This window comes from Bombina bombina, chromosome 4 (genome assembly GCF_027579735.1).
Source record: "Bombina bombina isolate aBomBom1 chromosome 4, aBomBom1.pri, whole genome shotgun sequence".
NCBI lineage: Eukaryota > Metazoa > Chordata > Amphibia > Anura > Bombinatoridae > Bombina > Bombina bombina.
Genome location: NC_069502.1, coordinates 1,168,816,036 through 1,168,835,446, shown reverse-complemented (window position 1 = coordinate 1,168,835,446; position 19,411 = coordinate 1,168,816,036). Strand labels below are relative to the sequence as shown.

The window sequence follows — 19,411 nt, the reverse complement described above, 5'->3', positions numbered from 1 at the left end:
CAAAGCCATATATGTCTGCTATTTCTGAACAAAGGGGATCCCAGAGAAGCATTTACAACCATTTGTGCCATAATTGCACAAGCTGTTTGTAAATAATTTCAGTGAGAAACCTAAAGTTTGTGAAAAAGTTGACTATTTTTTTTAATTTGATCGCATTTGGCGGTGAAATGGTGGCATGAAATATACCAAAATTGGCCTAGATCAATACTTGGGGTTGTCTACTACACTACACTAAAGCTAAAATTAACCCTACAAGCTCCCTACAAGCTCCCTAATTAACCCCTGCACTGCTGAGCATAATACACGTGTGGTGCGCAGCGGCATTTAGCGGCCTTCTAATTACCAAAAAGCAATGCCAAAGCCATATATGTCTGCTATTTCTGAAAAAGGGGATCCCAAAGAAGCATTTACAACCATTTGTGCCATAATTGCACAAAATGTTTGTAAATTATTTCAGTGAGAAACCTAAAATTTGGAAAAATGTAACATTTTTTTTTATTTGATCGCATTTGGCGGTGAAATGGTGGCATGAAATATACCAAGATGGGCCTAGATCAATACTTTGGGTTGTCTACTACACTACACTAAAGCTAAAATTACCCCAAAAAGCTCCCTACATGCTCCCTAATTAACCCCTTCACTGCTGGACATAATACACGTGTGGTGCGCAGTGGCATTTAGCGGCCTTCTAATTATCAAAAAGCCACATCAAAGCCATATATGTTTGCTATTTCTGAACAAAGGGGATCCCAGAAAAAAATGTACAACCATTTATGCCATAATTGTACAAGCTATTTGTAAATAATTTCAGTGAGAAACCTAAAGTTTGTGAAAAAATTTGTGAAAAAAGTGAACAATTTTTTTTATTTGATCGCATTTGGTGGTGAAATGGTGGCATGAAATATACCAAAATGGGCCTAGATCAATACTTTGGGATGTCTTCTAAAAAAAAATATATACATGTCAATGGCTATTCAGGGATTCCTGACAGATATCAGTGTTCCAATGTAACTAGCGCTAATTTTGAAAAAAATGGTTTGGAAATAGCAAAGTGCTACTTGTATTTATGGCCCTATAACTTGCAAAAAAAGCAAAGAACATGTAAACATTGGGTATTTCTAAACTCAGGACAAAATTTAGAAACTATTTAGCATGGGTGTTTTTGGTGGTTGTAGATGAGTAACAGATTTTGGGGGTCAAAGTTAGAAAAAGTGTGTTTTTTTCAATTTTTTCCTCATATTTTATAATTTGTTTTATAGTAAATTATAGGATATGATGAAAATAATGGTATCTTTAGAAAGTCCATTTAATGGCGAGAAAACCGGCATATAATATGTGTGGGTACAGTAAACGAGTAAGAGGAAAATTACAGCTAAACACAAACACCGCAGAAATGTAAAAATAGCCCTGGTCCCAAACGGACATAAAATGGAAAAGTGCTGTGGTCATTAAGGGGTTAATGTACACTACTGTTACACCAGATATGAGTTGCACTGGTGTGACACTGGAGGAAACTGACTGGTATTATTTCACAGTCAAAAAAGTGTTTGTTTTTTTTTAAATGTACACTACTGTTACACCAGATATGAGTGGTGGCACTGGGCAAGTGGGCACAGTATACGCTGTGAGCCTGACACACACGCTGGCAGGCAACTGCAATTAGATTACACAGGAAAAAAAAAAAAAAAAGCAGATTGATGTTCTAGCCCTAAAAAGGGCTTTTTGGGGTGCTGTCCTTACAGCAGAGATCAGATGAGTCCTTCAGAACTGTAGTGGACACTGAATACACTAGCCTAGCTATCGATTTCCCTATTAAATCAGCAGCAGCTACACTGTCCCTCCTCTCACTAAGAATGCAGCTTCCAAATGAATCTAAAATGGATGCTGTCCAGGAGGTAGGAGGGTCTGGGAGGGAGGGTCTGCTGCTGATTAACTGGAATGTGTCTGCTGACTGTGAGGTACAGGGTCAAAGTTTTACTCAATGATGACGAATAGGGGGCGGATCGAACATTGCATATGTTCGCCCGCCGTGGCGAACGCGAACATGCTATGTTCGCCAGGAACTATTCGCCGGCGAACTATTCGCGACATCACTATTGCTAGATCTAAATCTAAATGTATAAATATAGAAATGAATATGTGCACAGCTTAAATGTAATAATACTAAAAGGACGCAATCTAAAATGTATAGTAATATAAAATATAAAGCACAAAGTGTAACAAAACTCTCATATCACGCAGCACTGTATTGCACTGGGCTTGTATGTTATTCACATACATAAATGAGAGAGATGTTGCAGTGCTGGAGCGTTCCACCCTTTTTTTTTAATATTTAGTGAGTTCAGCACCTGCAAATTTCTCTCCAACCTGGAAAACCTTTGAATATCAGGGCCTAACTCTATCATCATTAGACCATAAAGTCTTCACTCTTACACTGTCTGCAATATCGTTGTACTTACCCGGTGCAGCCTTTGCTCTTCAGGAAAATTCGCACAATAAACGGTGAATCCTGACCTCTGTTTTTTGTAAATGGAATTAATACATATGTTCCTGAAGTTAACCTGTAGCACATGGTAATTTCACGTTCATTACGATTATCTATCTCTGAAAATGTTGCTTTTGACAAAACTGAGCTTGGTAATTTTTCATGAAGATCTTGTACCTATAAAAAGAAAAACATTGCTCTTTTTTAAATATATATTAATTGTAAATAGATTATCATGCAAGTGTGCTAATTTGACAGCATTTTTTAAAGGCCAGACAGACAAGGTTGTCTGGCCAGTGCCACAGCGAGTGGGCAGCATCTGCTGCTCGATCGGGAGTCTGCCACTCTTGAGGTGGATTAAAGGCTTAGGGGTCGATCTATGAAGCAATGGCGGACAGGGGCAGGTGAAGCCTTTGATAAATTGACCCTTAGGTAGCAACGGTAAGGCCCTGAAGTTGCATCTGCAGCTTCATAAATGGGGAACATAATATGATTAAAGGGTTATTAAATGTAGGTAGGTGTCGGCGATGTTAGGGACGGCAGATTAGGGGTTAATAAAATGTAACTAGTGTTTATGAGGCGGGAGTGCGGCGGTTTAGGGGTTAATATATTTATTACAGTGGCGGCGATGTCCGGTCGGCAGATTAGGGGTTAAAAAATGTATTTAAGTGTTTGCGATGTGCGGGGGGGGCCTCAGTTTAGGGGTTCATAGGTAGTTTATGGGTGTTAGTGTACTTTTTATCACTTTAGTTAAGAGTTTTATGTTACGGCGTTAGCCCATAAAACTCTTAACTACTGACTTTTAAATGCGGTAGGAGTCTTGACAGGAGAGGGTGTACCGCTCACTTTTTCCAAGACTCGTAATACCGGTGTTATGCAAGTCCCATTAAAAAGATAGGATACGCAATTGACGTAAGTGGATTTGCGATATGTTCGAGTCGCGGAAAAAAAGTGAGTGGTACACCTGTACCTGCCAGACTCGTAATACCAGCGGGCGTTAAAAAGCAGCGTTGGGACCTCTCAACGCTGCTTTTTAAGGCTAACGCAAGACTCGTAATCTAGGCGAAAGTCTTTTATGTCCCTTTAAGGTTTTCATTGAAAATTCCCAATAATATTGTTACAAATGTGACCTGAGAGCTTCACCTGTCACATGAATTTATATTTAAAAAGGTTTCTATTGTATTATAAAAATCTGTAGAGAATTGGTTCACCATATTCTCTAAAGGGCAAGAGACAAGAAAGTGAGTAAAAGTGCATGAGACAAGAAAGCTCCTCTAGCTGATAATGTTCCACTTGCTCTAATTGTTCATTTTATAACAAAGACATTAATAATGTTGTAAGTACTATGGGCAGATTTTGGGTGAAAACAAATATGTGAGCTCTCTGAATACAGCAGACTAAAGTAATGAATAAATGTTAAAAATTACTTATGGCTCACGGGCATATGTTATGATACCTTGCTGCTCTCACGCTCTCCAAAGAGATTGGAATGGAAAATAACTGGGCTAAAATTTTAGATCTTTTTCCCACATGAGTGCAGTCCATGGAAAAAAAGACCTTTTGCCTTAAAGGGACAGTCTAGGCCAAAATAAACTGTCATGATTCAGATAGGGCATGTAATTTTAAACAAGTTTCCAATTTACTTTTATCACCAATTTTGCTTTGTTCTCTTGTTATTCTTAGTTGAAAGCTTAACCTAGGAGGTTCATATGCTAATTTCTTAGACCTTGAAGGCCACCTCTTTTCAGAATGCATTTTAACAGTTTTTCACCACTAGAGGGTGTTAGTTCATGTATTTCATATAGATAACACTGTGCTTGTGCACGTGAAGTTATCTGGGAACAGGCACTGATTGTCTAAACTGCAAGTCTGTCAAAAGAACTGAAATAAAGGGGCAGTTTGCAGAGGCTTGGATACAAGATAATCACAGAGGTTAAAAGTGTATTATTATAACTGTGTTGGTTATGCAAAACTGAAGAATGGGTAATAAAGGGATTATCTATCTTTTAAAACAATAAAAGTTCTGGTGTAGACTGTCCCTTTAATACATGCTGTACAGTGATTGCTTGATATGTGTAGGAGCTCATTTATCTGTTCCTAACTGGTAAATTAATATAAAGGGTATACAGTAAGTCAACAACACTGCAAAACAATTACACTTTTGCTAACAAGATTACAGTTCTACATGCTTTTATAATATGTAGTTATATTTACACAAACACACACATAAATAGAGTCATTTCATGTCCTGCACAATGTTTACATAATTAAAGGGACAGTCTAGTCAAAAATACACTTTCATGATTCAAATAGGGCATGCAATTTTGAACAACTTTCCAATTTACTTTTATCACCATTTTGCTTTGTTCTCTTGGTATTCCTAGTTGAAAGCTAAACCTACATATGCTAATGTATTAGACCTTGAAGGCCACCTCTAATCTGAATGCATTTTGACAGTTTTTCACCACTAGAGGGTATTAGCTCATGTGTGTCCTATAGATAACATTGTGCTCACGCACGTGGAGTTACCTAGGAGTCAGCACTGATTGGCTAAAATGCAAGTCTGTCAAAAAAACTGAAATAAGGGGGCAGTCTGCAGAGGCTTTGATACAAGGTAATTACAGAGGTAAAAAGAGTATTAATATAACTGTGTTGGTTATGCAAAACTAGAGAATGGGTAATAAAGAGATTATCTATCTTTTAAAACAATACAAATTCTGATGTAGACTGTCCCTTTAATATGGTACCCCTATTATCTACTTCTGCCTAGAGATAATTACCAGCATCCAAGTCTCAGCGCACTTATTGTGCTGATATTCCAAGTATTGATTTCTCATTTAACATTTTGGAAAGTTATTATGCAGTCAAATTCAACTTAAAATGCTATAGAAATAAATGAATAGAGGGTGAATAAAAGCTTCATAAATGTGAAAAATTGTTCAATAAAAAAATAAGGGTGAGGTGCGTTACATGGTATAGTACAGAGATAAGGTATATGACAAGGGGGGTGGGATGGGAAAAAGTCAAGGGTGTAATTGCGTGTATATGTTGTCTTATATACAATTATACTAATACGGAGAAAATATAGAAAATAAATAACTGAAAACTCCCATTACCTGAGTGATTTTGTGCTTGTGCGGCTTTACAGCTTCACATTATCTAACAGGAATAAGTCTAGTGTGGGCTATAATAGTTATACCTGTTACCTGAGGGAAATTAACGTGCTGAAATGGCTTTACGCATCGGTGTTGTCTGTGCAAATCCAGATATTGGTTGCTCTTTCACAAGAATATTGCATTTCTGCACAAAACTTGCAGTCTGGCCCTTGTGTTCTCACTCTTAGATTTCAAAATGAGGAAAATATTTTGAACTAAAAAATACAAATGTCAGATCCTTTTCTGGTGATTAGGACTTACTTCCTAGATCATTTAAAGGGCCATTATAGTCAAAAAAATGATATGTTCTAATTAATGAAAGCATATCATTTTAAGACTAGTGACCCTTTAATGCTATGGGGCCGCTTTATTAAGCAGCGTATTCTGCTCCATAACCCGGCCGCCACCTCTGAGGTGGCGGACTGCAATCATCCCGATCAGATACGTTTGGGATGATTAACACCCCCTGCTAGGGGGCGATTGGCTGTGAATATGCAGGGGGCGGCATTACACAAGCATTTCACAAGAAATGCTTGTGCAATGATAAATGCTGACAGCGTATGTTGTCGGGCTACAGCGAATCCAGTCCGCCTGCCATTTGCTAAATCTACCCCTATGTGTTTAATTCTTAGACAACTTGTTTGTGGGAGTTAAACACCTGGGGGTCGATCCGATAAAAATCGTCGCCCGCAAAAGCCGGTGACGCCAATATTTGCGCTGGTTTGGTATCCTATATACAGCGTAACCTAGAAGTTACGCGCGTATATTTCTGCCGTCGCCCGTAGTTTTTTGGGCCATAGGCAGGTATACCAAACCAGCGCAGTTTGGTATCCAATATACAGCGTAAGGACTTACGTGGCGAAAATGGAGAAATCTTACTCCATTTTCACCTCGCCACAAAAAGCAGCCGTAAGAAGCCTTACGCTGACTATTGGAGCCCCGTAACTCCCTAAACTAGCTAGAAAATAAACCTAACACCTAACGCATGCGCAATGTCTATCTAGCTGTCAACCGCGATCTGCTAAATAAAACCTAACACCTAACGCATGCGCAATGTCTATCTACCTGTCAACCGCGATCCCCCGCCGCAATCCCTAATAAAGTTATTAACCCCTAAACCGCCGCTCCCAGACCCCGCCGCCATCTACATAAACTAACCCCCTACTGTGAGCCCCTAAAACCGCCGCCATCTACCTTATCTATCGCCTAATGTGAACCCCTAAAACCGCCGCCATCTACCTTATCTATCCCCTAATGTGAACCCCTTACACCGCTACCATCTACCTTATCTATCCCCTAATCTGACCCCTTACACCGCCGCCATCTACCTTATCTATCCCCTAATCTGACCCCTTACACCGCTGCCACCTATATAAAAATTATTAACCCCTAATCTAATCCCCCTATACTGCCGCCAGCTATATTAATATTATTAACCCCTAATCTAATCCCCCTAAAGTAATAAACGCTATTACCAGCCCTTAAAAGGGCCTTTTGCGGGGCTTTGCCCCAAAGTAAACAGCTCTTTTGCCCTATAACCTGCCCTCCCTACACCGCCGCCACCTATATTAATAGTATTAACCCCTAATGTAAGCTCCTTACACCGCCGCCATCTCTATTAAAATTATTAACCCCTAATTGAATCTACCTACCCCGCCGCCAGCTATATTATCTATATTAACCCTAAGTATATTATAGTTAATATAGTTATTACATTATATATATTAACTATATTAACCCTAATTATATTAGGGTTAATATAGTTAATATAGTTACTATAGTATTTATATTAACTATATTAACTCTATCTAACCCTAACTAAATTCTTATTAAATAAATCTAATTCATATTTTAAACTAAAATATTCCTATTTAAATCTAAATACTTACCTATAAAATAAACCCTAAGATAGCTACAATATAATTAATAATTACATTGTAGCTATGTTAGGGTTTATATTTATTTTACAGGTAAATTGTTAATTATTTTAACTAGGTATAATAGCTATTAAATAGTTATTAACTATTTAATATCTACCTAGTTAAAATAATTACCCAATTACCTGTAAAATAAATCCTAACCTAAGTTACAAATACACCTACACTATCAATAAATTAAATAAACTACAAATATCTATCTAAAAATACAATTAAATAAACTAAACTAAATTAGAAAAACAAACAAACACTAAATTACAAAAAATAAAAAATATTACAGCAATTTTAAGCTAATTACACCTATTCTAAGCCCCCTAATAAAATAATAAAGCCCCCCAAAATAAAAAAAATTCCCTGCCCTATTCTAAATTAAAAAAAGTTCAAAGCTCTTTACCTTACCAGCCCTTAAAAGGGCCTTTTGCGGGGCATGCCCCAAAGAATTCAGCTCTTTTGCATTTCAATAAATATACAATACCCCCCCAACATTACAACCCACCACCCACATACCCCTATTCTAAACCCACCCAAACCCCCCTTAAAAAAACCTAACACTACCCCCCTGAAGATCTCCCTACCTTGTCTTCACCACGCCGGGCCGAACTCCTCATCCGATCCGGGCGATGTCTTTCTCCAAGCGGCAAAGAAGAATTATTCATCCCGGCGATGTCTTTCTCCAAGTGGCAGCAACGTCTCCTTCCTTCCGGCAGCATCTTCCATCAAGTGGCATCTTCAATCTTCTTTCTTCGCTCCGCCGCCGCGGAGCATCCATTCCGGCCGACAACTGAACGACGAATGAGGTATCTTTAAATGACGTCATCCAAGATGGCGTCCGCCGAATTCCGATTGGCTGATAGAACCAGCCAATCGGATTGAACTTGAATCTGATTGGCTGATTCAATCAGCCAATCAGATTTTTCTACCTTAATTCCGATTGGCTGATAGAATCCTATCAGCCAATCGGAATTCGGCGGACGCCATCTTGGATGACGTCATTTAAAGATACCTCATTCGTCGTTCAGTCGTCGGAAGGGATGGATGCTCCGCGGCGGAGTGAAGAAAGAAGATTGAAGATGCCGCTTGATGGAAGATGCTGCCGGAAGGAAGAAGACGTTGCTGCCGCTTGGAGAAAGACATCGCCGGGATGAAGAATTCTTCTTTGCCGCTTGGAGAAAGACATCGCCGGGGTGAAGAATTCTTCTTTGCCGCTTGGAGAAAGACATCGCCCGGATCGGATGAGGAGTTCGGCCCGGCGTGGTGAAGACAAGGTAGGGAGATCTTCAGGGGGGTAGTGTTAGGTTTTTTTAAGGGGGGTTTGGGTGGGTTTAGAATAGGGGTATGTGGGTGGTGGGTTGTAATGTTGGGGGGGGGGTATTGTATATTTATTGAAATGCAAAAGAGCTGAATTCTTTGGGGCATGCCCCGCAAAAGGCCCTTTTAAGGGCTGGTAAGGTAAAGAGCTTTGAACTTTTTTTAATTTAGAATAGGGCAGGGAATTTTTTTTATTTTGGGGGGCTTTATTATTTTATTAGGGGGCTTAGAATATGTGTAATTAGCTTAAAATTGCTGTAATCTTTTTTATTTTTTGTAATTTAGTGTTTTGTTTTTTTTTGTAATTTAGTTTAGTTTATTTAATTGTATTTTTAGATAGATATTTGTAGTTTATTTAATTTATTGATAGTGTAGGTGTATTTGTAACTTAGGTTAGGATTTATTTTACAGGTAATTGGGTAATTATTTTAACTAGGTAGATATTAAATAGTTAATAACTATTTAATAGCTATTATACCTAGTTAAAATAATTAACAATTTACCTGTAAAATAAATATAAACCCTAACATAGCTACAATGTAATTATTAATTATATTGTAGCTATCTTAGGGTTTATTTTATATGTAAGTATTTAGATTTAAATAGGAATATTTTAATTAATAATATTAATATTAGATTTATTTTAATAAGAGTTTAGTTAAGGATGTTAGAGTTAGATAGGGTTATTATACTTAATATATATATATAATATAATAACGATATTAACTATATTAACCCTAATATAATTAGGGTTAATATAGTTAATATAGCTGGCGGCGGTGTAGGGGGATTAGATTAGGGGTTAATGTATTTAATATAGCTGGTGGCGGTGTAGGGGGATTAGATTAGGGGTTAATACATTTATTATAGCTGGCGGCGGTGTAGGGGGATTTAGCTTAGATGCAAAAGAGCTGTTTACTTTGTGACAAAGCCCCGCCAAAAGCCCTTTTAAGGGCTGGTAAAAGAGCAGTTTTCTTTGGGACATGCCCCGCAAAAAGCCCTTTTAAGGGCTGGCAAAAGAGCAGTTTACTTTGGGGTAATGCCACGCAAAAAGCCCTTTTCAGGGCTATTTGTAGGGTTAGACTTAGGTTTAGTGGTAGGGATAGTTTAGTATTTTAGGGGTTAAATAATTTAATATAGATGGCGGTGGGGTAGGGGGATTAAATTAGGGGTTAATAATTTTAAAATAGATGGCGGCGGGGTAGGGGCTCACTTTAGGGGGTTATAGATTTAATATAGCTGGCGGCGGGGTACGGGAGCGGCGGTTTAGGGGTTAATAACTTTATTAGGTTGAGGCCGGGTACGGGAGCGGCGGTTTAGGGGTTAATAACTTTTTTTATTGTTAGGCTAGTGAGGGGGGATAGCGGATAGAGGGTTAGACGTGTCGGGCTATGTTTAGGAGGCGTGTTAGACAGTGCGGGTGATTTAGACTTTAGTCAGGTTTTGTAGGCGCCGGCAGTTTCTAACGTGGCGCAAGTCACTGGCGACTCCAAAAATCTGTACTTACGCACATTTCTGGACATCGCTACTTTGTCAGACTTGCGCCACTTTAGCAACTGACGGCGCCGCATATTGGATAGCTCGAGTTGCAAGCTGAAATTGCGGGCGACGCGGGTTCCCTCGCTTGCACCGCAAACTACGCCGTTTATCGGATCGCACCCCTAGCATTTAAGGGCCGCTAGTCTTAAAATGACATGCTCTTACGAATTACAGCTTGGCTTTTTCAACTATAATAGCTCTTTAACTTTTTTTCATTACAGTTATTGTGATATTTATAGAATGGAGCAGTTTTACTGACATCTATCATATTGTGCTGGTGTGAGGCAAATAAATGTACAAATGGCTTGTACTGCTAATCTTGTATTTTGTTTTATAGTTTATATTGTAGTTTATCTGCTTTTCAGTTTTGGTTTGGAGTTTGTATTGTTTTTAAAATAGTTTCTTCCATACCTTCGAGTCCACCTAAAAAAAGAGATAAAAAAGTTTTGTTTGTATAACACAACTGTTAATATCATATACTGTATAATGTAATAAATAGACATGAAAAAGTGTATTATTCATTTGAAAGATGAATAATGAAAGTCAAATATTAAAATGAATGAATAAATGCTGTTCTGGCAATGAACAAATGTTGGAGAGAATATTTTAAGTTGATAATTTATTTAGCAAAAAATCCAAGCAATAAAATTCAAGTTACAAGTAATAGTATCAAAGCATCAACACACCATTTATGTAACAAATGGGCATTAAATGTCAAATGTATTCAGCATCAAATGTTTAAACAAGCAAAGTAAGAGAAAACACGCACTATAAACATGCTATCTTTGTCACATGTTTCTGTATATGAATCGGTCAGACCGAGTTTGGCATAGCAGAAGTTTCACGCTTGGTGATACAAATGGATTTCTCTTTCATTTTAAAAAAGGAAGATCATTTTTAATGTGTTTGTTTTAAAATCTATCAATAGATTGCAGTTACTTTTATCATTCACTGTCCTTTAGTTTTCATTTAATATTAACATGACAGCAAATTATAATACTGTTAAATTAATGCTATCAATTTAAAATAAATATTAGCAGCTTTGTAACCAATCAGTAATTAATATATGTGAGTCTGATAAATACCAGTTCAATGTAAAAATAAAACAAATTCCGAAGCTAATAACAAATATTTAACTGATTAATAGAATTACTTTAATTGGACCTTACATTAACCAACAATTGCTATTTTACTATTTCTTGTATGTCATCAATACACCTAATGGATGTAATTAAAAAAAAAAAAACATACTCAAGTTAATTATATAAAATCAGTTAGCAAATATTAGGTGTCTTTTGATATCAATTTTACAGAAATCAAAATAAAAAATGCTTTGTAAAGCCAAACATATAATGCTAAGGTCAAAAGAAAAATTAGCATTTATAGAAAAAATGTAAATAGACAAGATTGGTTCAATTCCAAGTTAGTTGTTTTTGTTATCCCACACTTACCCTGTGAAGTAGAAAGCCAATTGGAAACCAATTAGACTTGAATTTATGCCGATTCCTGGGATTTTGCATTAGTGATATAAGTAGATTATAACCACTCTTTACTTCATCAGCTCCAGAAACTTTTATAAGATATTGAGGATTCTTCAAAAATGAGTCTAATAAGTAAACCACACACCAAACATTATTTTATACCATAGATGTGGCACTGGAAATATAAGTAATAGTTATTTAAAGGGACAGTACAGTAAACATTTAATATTAATGATTCAGATTATGCCAAACAGATTTCCAATGTACCTATATTATTATATATGCTATGTCCTCTTGGTGTCCTTAGTTAATGAATAGGTACAGGAAAAGCAATGCACTACTGTGAGCTAGCTGAGCACATTGGGAAAGAGCCAACAACAAAAAGGATATATGTGCAGTCATCAATCACCAGCTAGCTCCAATGAGTACACTGCTGCTCATGAGCATACCTAGGTATGCTTTTCAACAAATAAACTTGATAAAATAAGTAGATTTGAAAGTTGTTTAAAATTGCATGCTCTATCTGAATCCTAATTGTTTCATTTAGAATGGCAAAACTATTCTATTTATGATTTTGAAAATAATAAATGACAGACTTGCAAAATGTAATGTTTGATCTAACTATGTTTTTTTTCTTGTATCTTTTATTTTTACAATACAATGCAGACATGTAATGGGAGATAATGAAAATAAAGTAACAAAGATAATTAGAATAAAAAATATATTAGAATAATAGAAAATTGCTGCATAGTTTTTCATGGTTATTATTAAAGGATTTTTTTTAAGTTTTAACAAAATAGTAAAATGATCCTAAAAGAATTACCTCCCATAAAACCACCAGCAGAGTGGCTTTCTTCAGGCCAGATGTTCCGGAATACAGTTCGGTACCATTTTTTTGATTGATCTCCCCAGTCCAAGAAATCTGGATAATGGCTGCAAATAATGAGTACGGAAAATTCCCTCGCAAAATCTTCCCATGACATCCTAGTAACAGAAACATTTAAGAAGAAGAACAAACAAAACATTATGAAAGCACAAAAGACCCACTGTTTCCATCAATTTAAAATGCTTAAAAGCATACCTAGATATCCTCTCATGTAGAGGAGTTTTAAGAACAAATATAAAGCAAAAGAGCCACATTTGACAACAGAAATATTTATTTTAATTATATGCTTTATTTGAAGCATGAATATGTACCTTATAATGCTATGTCCTTTAATACAAAGTAAAATACAATGAAAAGACAAGGATGGTGAGTTACCAAAACTGTCCATCTTCTTTCTTTTCGCATAGCTTTACTCTTTCTTGATGGCTAACTTCCTTCCATCCTGGCCAACTAGAAGAGAACCAAGGTTTAATTTTCATGACATAAAAGATCTAAAAGTTGGCATATCAACTATCATAAACTTTATCAGTTTTCTGAAAATGAAACAAAGAATCTGAGGTAAACTGATTTTTCCAGAAGGTTTATGATGTACCTGGTTTCATATTTATATAGAATATATACTTCTATAAGCCATATATTGTTTTCAGGATGGATTCTATTTCTATAAATTCAAGTGTATAGTTTAGGTATCATCAACAAAGCCTGCTTTTTGACAGATGAAAAAAAACACATCCTTTTTTTGGCCTTCCTGGCTTGCCACACTCAGTGGCCATTTCTGAAACCTTATTATAGGGTGACAAACACATTGGTTTTTGTGGCAGGTGTTCCACTGGTGGGGACAGGGTGGGTGGAGGCTTAGTTACAAGTGTTCCATGATCTGGGTTAAGGCAAGGGGAGGTGTAGTCTCATGTGTTCTGAGGGAAGAGCCAGGTGGTCTAAGGATGTGGTTAGACAGGTGTAAGATGTGACTTGCTAAATATACAGTGATAGGAAGTAGTAATTTTTATCTTTTTTACCCTCCTCCTTAGCCCAATGAGTGTGCAAAACAGAAGATTGGGGGTGATTTTCAGCGCTCTAGAACCGCCACTGGCCATACTACTTGTCTGGGTAGGAGGCGTTGTCCCTCTTCTGTTTTTAAAATTTTGATTATCCTCACTTGGATTGTAAAGTTTTTAAAGTGTTTCCAGTAAACCTTTATATTTTATTTATATTAGATATTGTGTTCTCATACCCTGGCTGCAGAGGCTAAGTGAAGTTTGTGGTGTTTTTGGTGGAGACGCTGCCACAGGACCATAGCAGGTGATAGTGCTAGTGCTGAAGACATGTTGATGAAGTGCGAAGTGCAGCTGCATTTGTAGATTAGCGCTCTGGTTTTCATGTGGCGCAGCTTTCATTTTTTCAGGTTATAAGACTGCATGAACTTGGATATTTGTTGTGCTGAATAGATTTAAGGGACATAGAACCCAAACAATTTCCTTCATGATTCAGATACATCATACAATTTTAAACAACTTTCCAATTTAGTTCTCTTATCTAATTTGCTTAGTTCTCTTAGTATCTTTTGTTGAAACATACAATGCCTTGCAAAAGTATTTTATTAATCTGAATTTTATGTGATGGATTAGAACACAATAGTCTAAGTTGGTAAAGTGAAATGAGAAAAATATATACATAAAACTATTTATTAGAAATAGAAAACAGAAAATTGGCATGTGCGTATGTATTCACCCCCTTTGTTATGAAGCCCATAGACAGCTCTGGTGCAACCAATTACCTTCAGAAGTCACATAATAAGTGACATTATATCCACCTGTGTGCAATCTAAGTGTCACATGATCTGTCGTTACATATACACACCTTTTTTGAAAGGCCCCAGAGGCTGCAACACCTAAGCAAGAGGCACCACTAACCAAACACTGCCATGAAGACCAAGGAACTCTCCAAACAAGTAAGGGACAATGTTGTTGAGAAGTACAAGTCAGGGTTAGGTTATAAAAAAATATCCAAATCTTTGATGATCCCCAGGAGCACCATCAAATCTATCATAACCAAATGGCACGTTTTGAGTTTGCGAAAAGGCATGTGGGAGTCTCCAAAAATGTATGGAGGAAGGTGCTCTGGTCTGATGAGCCTAAAATTGAACTTTTCGTCCATCAAAGAAAAAGCTATGTCTGGCACAAACCCAACACATCAAATCACCCAAAGAACACCATCCCCACAGTGAAACATGGTGGTGGCAGCATCATGCTGTGGGGATGTTTTTCAGCAGCCGGGACTGGGAAACTGGTCAGAGTTGAGGGAAAGATGGATGGTGCTAAATACAGGGATATTCTTGAGCAAAACCTGTACCACTCTGTGCGTGATTTGAGGCTAGGATGGAGGTTCAGCTTCCAGCAGGACAATGACCCCAAACACACTGCTAAAGCAACACTTGAGTGGTTTAAGGGGAAACATGTAAATGTGTTGGAATGGCCTAGTCAAAGCCCAGACCTCAATCCAATAGAAAATCTGTGGTCAGACTTAAAGATTGCTGTTCACAAGCGCAAACCATCCAACTTGAAGGAGCTGGAGCAGTTTTGCAAGGAGGAATGGGCAAAAATCCCAGTGGTAAGATGTGGCAAGCTCATAGAGACCTATCCAAAGTGAATTGGAGGTGTGATTGCCCCAAAAGGTGGCTCTACAAAGTATTGACTTCAGGGGGGTGAATAGTTATGCACATTTACTTTTTTCTGTTATTTTATCCCATTTGTTGTTTGCTTCACAATAAATAAAAAAACAAACATCTTCAAAGTTGTGGGCATGTTCTGTAAATTAAATGATGCAAATCCTCAAACAATCCATGTTAATTCCAGGTTGTGAGGCAACAAAACATGAAAAATGCCAAGGGGGGTGAATACTTTTGCAAGGCATTTTATAATCACAGAAAAAGCACAGCACCTGCCTGTGTGAGTGCATGCTGAATCCAGGACACTACAATATCCCCCAATTCCAAAGTCAACAACCAGCAGCACTCCTTAGGCTAAAGAGACCTTTATTGTATATTGTGGGTCACCAGTACAAGCAACATTTCGGATCTCTAATCTTTAATTATGCTTATCAGCAACAGGTAATACACAAATTTACACCCCTGCACTAATAATGTCAACCTATCAAAATTTAAAAACTAGCGGCCAGATTACGAGCTTTGCGTTATGAGCTATGCGGTACTAACTTGCACGTTATTGTCGCCGCTCACTTGCCTACAGCACTGGTATTACAGGTTTTTACAAACCCGGCGTTAAAAGGCAAGAAGTGAACGTAAAGCAAAATTGTGCTCCATACTGCACTCCAATACCAGCAATAGGCGGGCTTAAGTCAGCGGTGAGCTGGTTGTACGTGCTCGTGCACGATTTCCCCATAGACATAAATGGGGAGAGCCAGCTGAAAAAAAGTCTAACACCTGCCAAAAAAGTGTAAAGCTCAGAAACGCAGCCCCATTGATTCCTATGGGGAAACACATTTTATGTTTACACCTAACACCCTAACATGAACCCCGAGTCTAAACACCCCTAATCTTACACTTATTAACCCCTAATCTGCCGCCCCCGATATCGCTGACACCTACATTATATTTATTAACCCTGAATCTGCCGCTCCGGACATCGCCGACACCTACATTATACTTACTAACCCCTAATCTGCTGCCCCCAACATCGCCGACACTTACATTATATTTATTACCCCTAATCTCCTGCCCCCAATGTCGCCGCAACCTACCTACACTTATTAACCCCTAATCTGCCACCCCCAACGTCGCCGCCACTATAATAAACATATTAACCCCAAAACCGCCGCACTCCCGTATTGCAAACACTAGTTAAATATTATTAACCCCTAGTTTGCTGTGCCTAACATCGCCGCCACATACCTACATTTATTAACCCCTAATCTGCCGCCCCCAATGTCGCCGCCACTATATTAAATTTATTAACCCCTAAATATAAGTCTAACCCTAACCCTAACACCCCCTAACTTTAATATAATTAAAATAAATCTAAATAAAAATTACTATCATTAACTAAATAATTCCAATTTAAAACTAAATACTTACCTTTAAAATAAACCCTAAGCTAGCTACAATATAACTAATAGATACATTGTAGCTAGCTTAGGGTTTATTTTTATTTTACAGGCAAGTTTGTATTTATTTTAACTAGGTAGAATAGTTAATAAATAGTTATTAACTATTTAATAACTAAATAATCAGTAGAACAACAATGTACCGGAGTCTGCACAAAGAAAGTAACCAAGAGCAGTGGTATAGGTAATAGATAGCAGAGGAGCTATTGTGAGGGCATGTTAACGGTTTGTAGTTAGTGTGTGTGGAGGGTAAATGTACAAATACTTGTCTTAGCATACAGAGTGATAAAAAACCACAAGGAACACAAGGTCACTTAAAACTGTAAGGAAATAGTTTGGGGTAACTTTAAACCCTCTCAAAACACCTTATTATAGTGACCTGTTCGTTTAAAGACCCTTGTATGCTAAGCTGTTCATTCATAGTACATGGTAAATAATCAATCCGTGGAGACCAGTTCAAATCCAATGATAGCAGCACCTGGGGAAAATAATAGTCACTTCACGCTTAAAAAAGGCAACTCCAAGATCCTGAAGCCTACATTACACTGGTGAGAGATCCTACTACACAATATCAGAGATTACTCAAGGACCTTTTGGATGATGGTTTGGAGATGGGCATTATTGACAGGAAGACTTTTGATTGTCTTCTTGTGGATAATCCAATAATGCCCATCTTCCACCATCTCCCAAAGGTCCACAAAAATCTCTCAGATGTCAGGGGTAGACCTATAGTGGCAGGAATAGGCTCGTTGTTAGAGCCCCTATCCAAATGGGTGGACCAATTTTTACAGCCACTGGTACATAAATTACCCAGTTATCTGAGAGATACTACCCACGCACTATCAAAGTTGGAAAAAATAGTGTGGAAACAGGAGTATAGTTGGATAACCATCAATGTGGTCTCCCTATATTCCTCAATATCCCACGAGATTGGTATAGAGGCGACTACATTTTTTCTAGATAGATGTACTGGGTATTCAGATGAGCATAAGGATTATGTCCTTCGGGTAATAGACTTTTTGCTCAATCACAATTTTTTCAAACCCTGATGTATGCTATCTCCAGAGGCGTGGAACCGTGATGGGGGCTAAGTTTGCCCCCTCCTACGCCAACCTCTTCCTGGGGTGGTGGGAGTGGTTCCACGTCTATGGAGATAGCAACACCTTTTCATCTAAACTGGTCAGATATATGAGATTCATTGATGACCTGCTGATAGTATGGTCATCAGGGTTGTCTGAAGCCCAGGAATTTGTTAACTACCTGAATGGTAATCAGGTGGGTTTAAAATTCACATTTGAATGGCATAAGACTACCATTCATTGCCTTGATGTCACCCTTACTGCAGATCCTCTGGAAGGTAAGATCAATTCATCCTTGTACAGAAAGCCTATATCAGGCAATTCACTATTACATGCCCAGAGTAATCACCCTGGGCATGTATTTAAGGGAATTGTCAAGGGAAAGTTTTTACGAGTGAGACGAAACTGTACCCTTGATGAGGACTTTCAGAGAGAGAGTAAGTTACTGGCTGATCGCCTATTGGCAAGAGACTACCCCAGGAAGGTGATTAACAGAGTTAAGAAGGAAGTACAGCCAATAGAGAGAGCTCAACTATTGGTATCCAAGAAAGAGAGAACAACAAATGTGTCAGGGAAAGAAGAAAAAAAGAACAGGCAGAAGCCTTTATTTATTACATCATATTCCAACCAGTACTATAAAGTCTGTGACATTATAAGGAGGAATCTTCCTATTCTTAGAGGAGACTCCAAATTACGTAGTTCAATTATGGACGGATGTCAATTTATCTACAAACGCAGCCTGACATTGAGAAATATCCTATCTCCCAGTTTGTTAAAAAGCAATCAGCCCCAAAGCTCTTGGTTACACTTCAAGGGCACCTTTAGGTGTGGAAAAAAAGTCTGCTAATCATGTGACCATGTTCACATATCCACAACTTTTGTTTCCGCTACCTCGGCTGAGGTGTTTGAAACTAGGGGATGTGTGAAGTGCTCTAGTAAATTTGTTGTTTACCTGGTAGAGTTTGTACAGTGTTGCCGGCAGTATGTTATCAGTCAACTCCATTTCCAGGTTATAGAAATGGTTTCTTATCCAAGCAGAGGGGGTGATAGAGAGCTTTTGTTAAAGAAAAAAGAGGCATTTTGGATATATACAGTAAATTGAATTTCATGCAACCAATAGGAATGAATAAAGAACTAGATTATTCTGTATTTTTGTAATTTTCTTTTAGGAATGTATTAGTATATATTAATCAGTATGTCATAATTATATGGAATATGTAAATATGTGTAAATTATTTTAGTAATTTTGGTAAAAAGAAAATATAGGTAACTGTATTTTTACATTTTTATTTGTAATACTCTGTTGGTACACTAGAGGGTGTGTACGTAGCTTATCTTTGATAGGTTGACATTATTAATGCAGGGGTATAAATTTGTGTATTACCTGTTGTTGATTAAGCATGATTAAGGATTAGAGATCTG

The 19,411-nt window shown here is 37.6% G+C and overlaps 1 protein-coding gene across 2 annotated transcripts in view; it reads right to left on the bottom strand.

Annotated features, from left to right (window-relative positions):
- LOC128658135 (calpain-13-like) overlaps positions 1–19,411 on the bottom strand; it is a 278,722-nt gene that overhangs the window by 54,477 nt on the left and 204,834 nt on the right. Inside the window, exons 11-15 of one of the 2 annotated variants that reach the window (XM_053712634.1) lie at positions 13,167–13,241; positions 12,729–12,889; positions 11,876–12,030; positions 10,836–10,847; positions 2,460–2,662 (exon numbers count right to left, since the gene is read on the bottom strand). In XM_053712634.1, coding sequence (XP_053568609.1) covers positions 2,460–2,662; positions 10,836–10,847; positions 11,876–12,030; positions 12,729–12,889; positions 13,167–13,241 — 606 coding nt within the window. The remainder of the gene's footprint in view (positions 1–2,459; positions 2,663–10,835; positions 10,848–11,875; positions 12,031–12,728; positions 12,890–13,166; positions 13,242–19,411) is intronic. The other variant, XM_053712635.1, reaches the window with a different exon arrangement.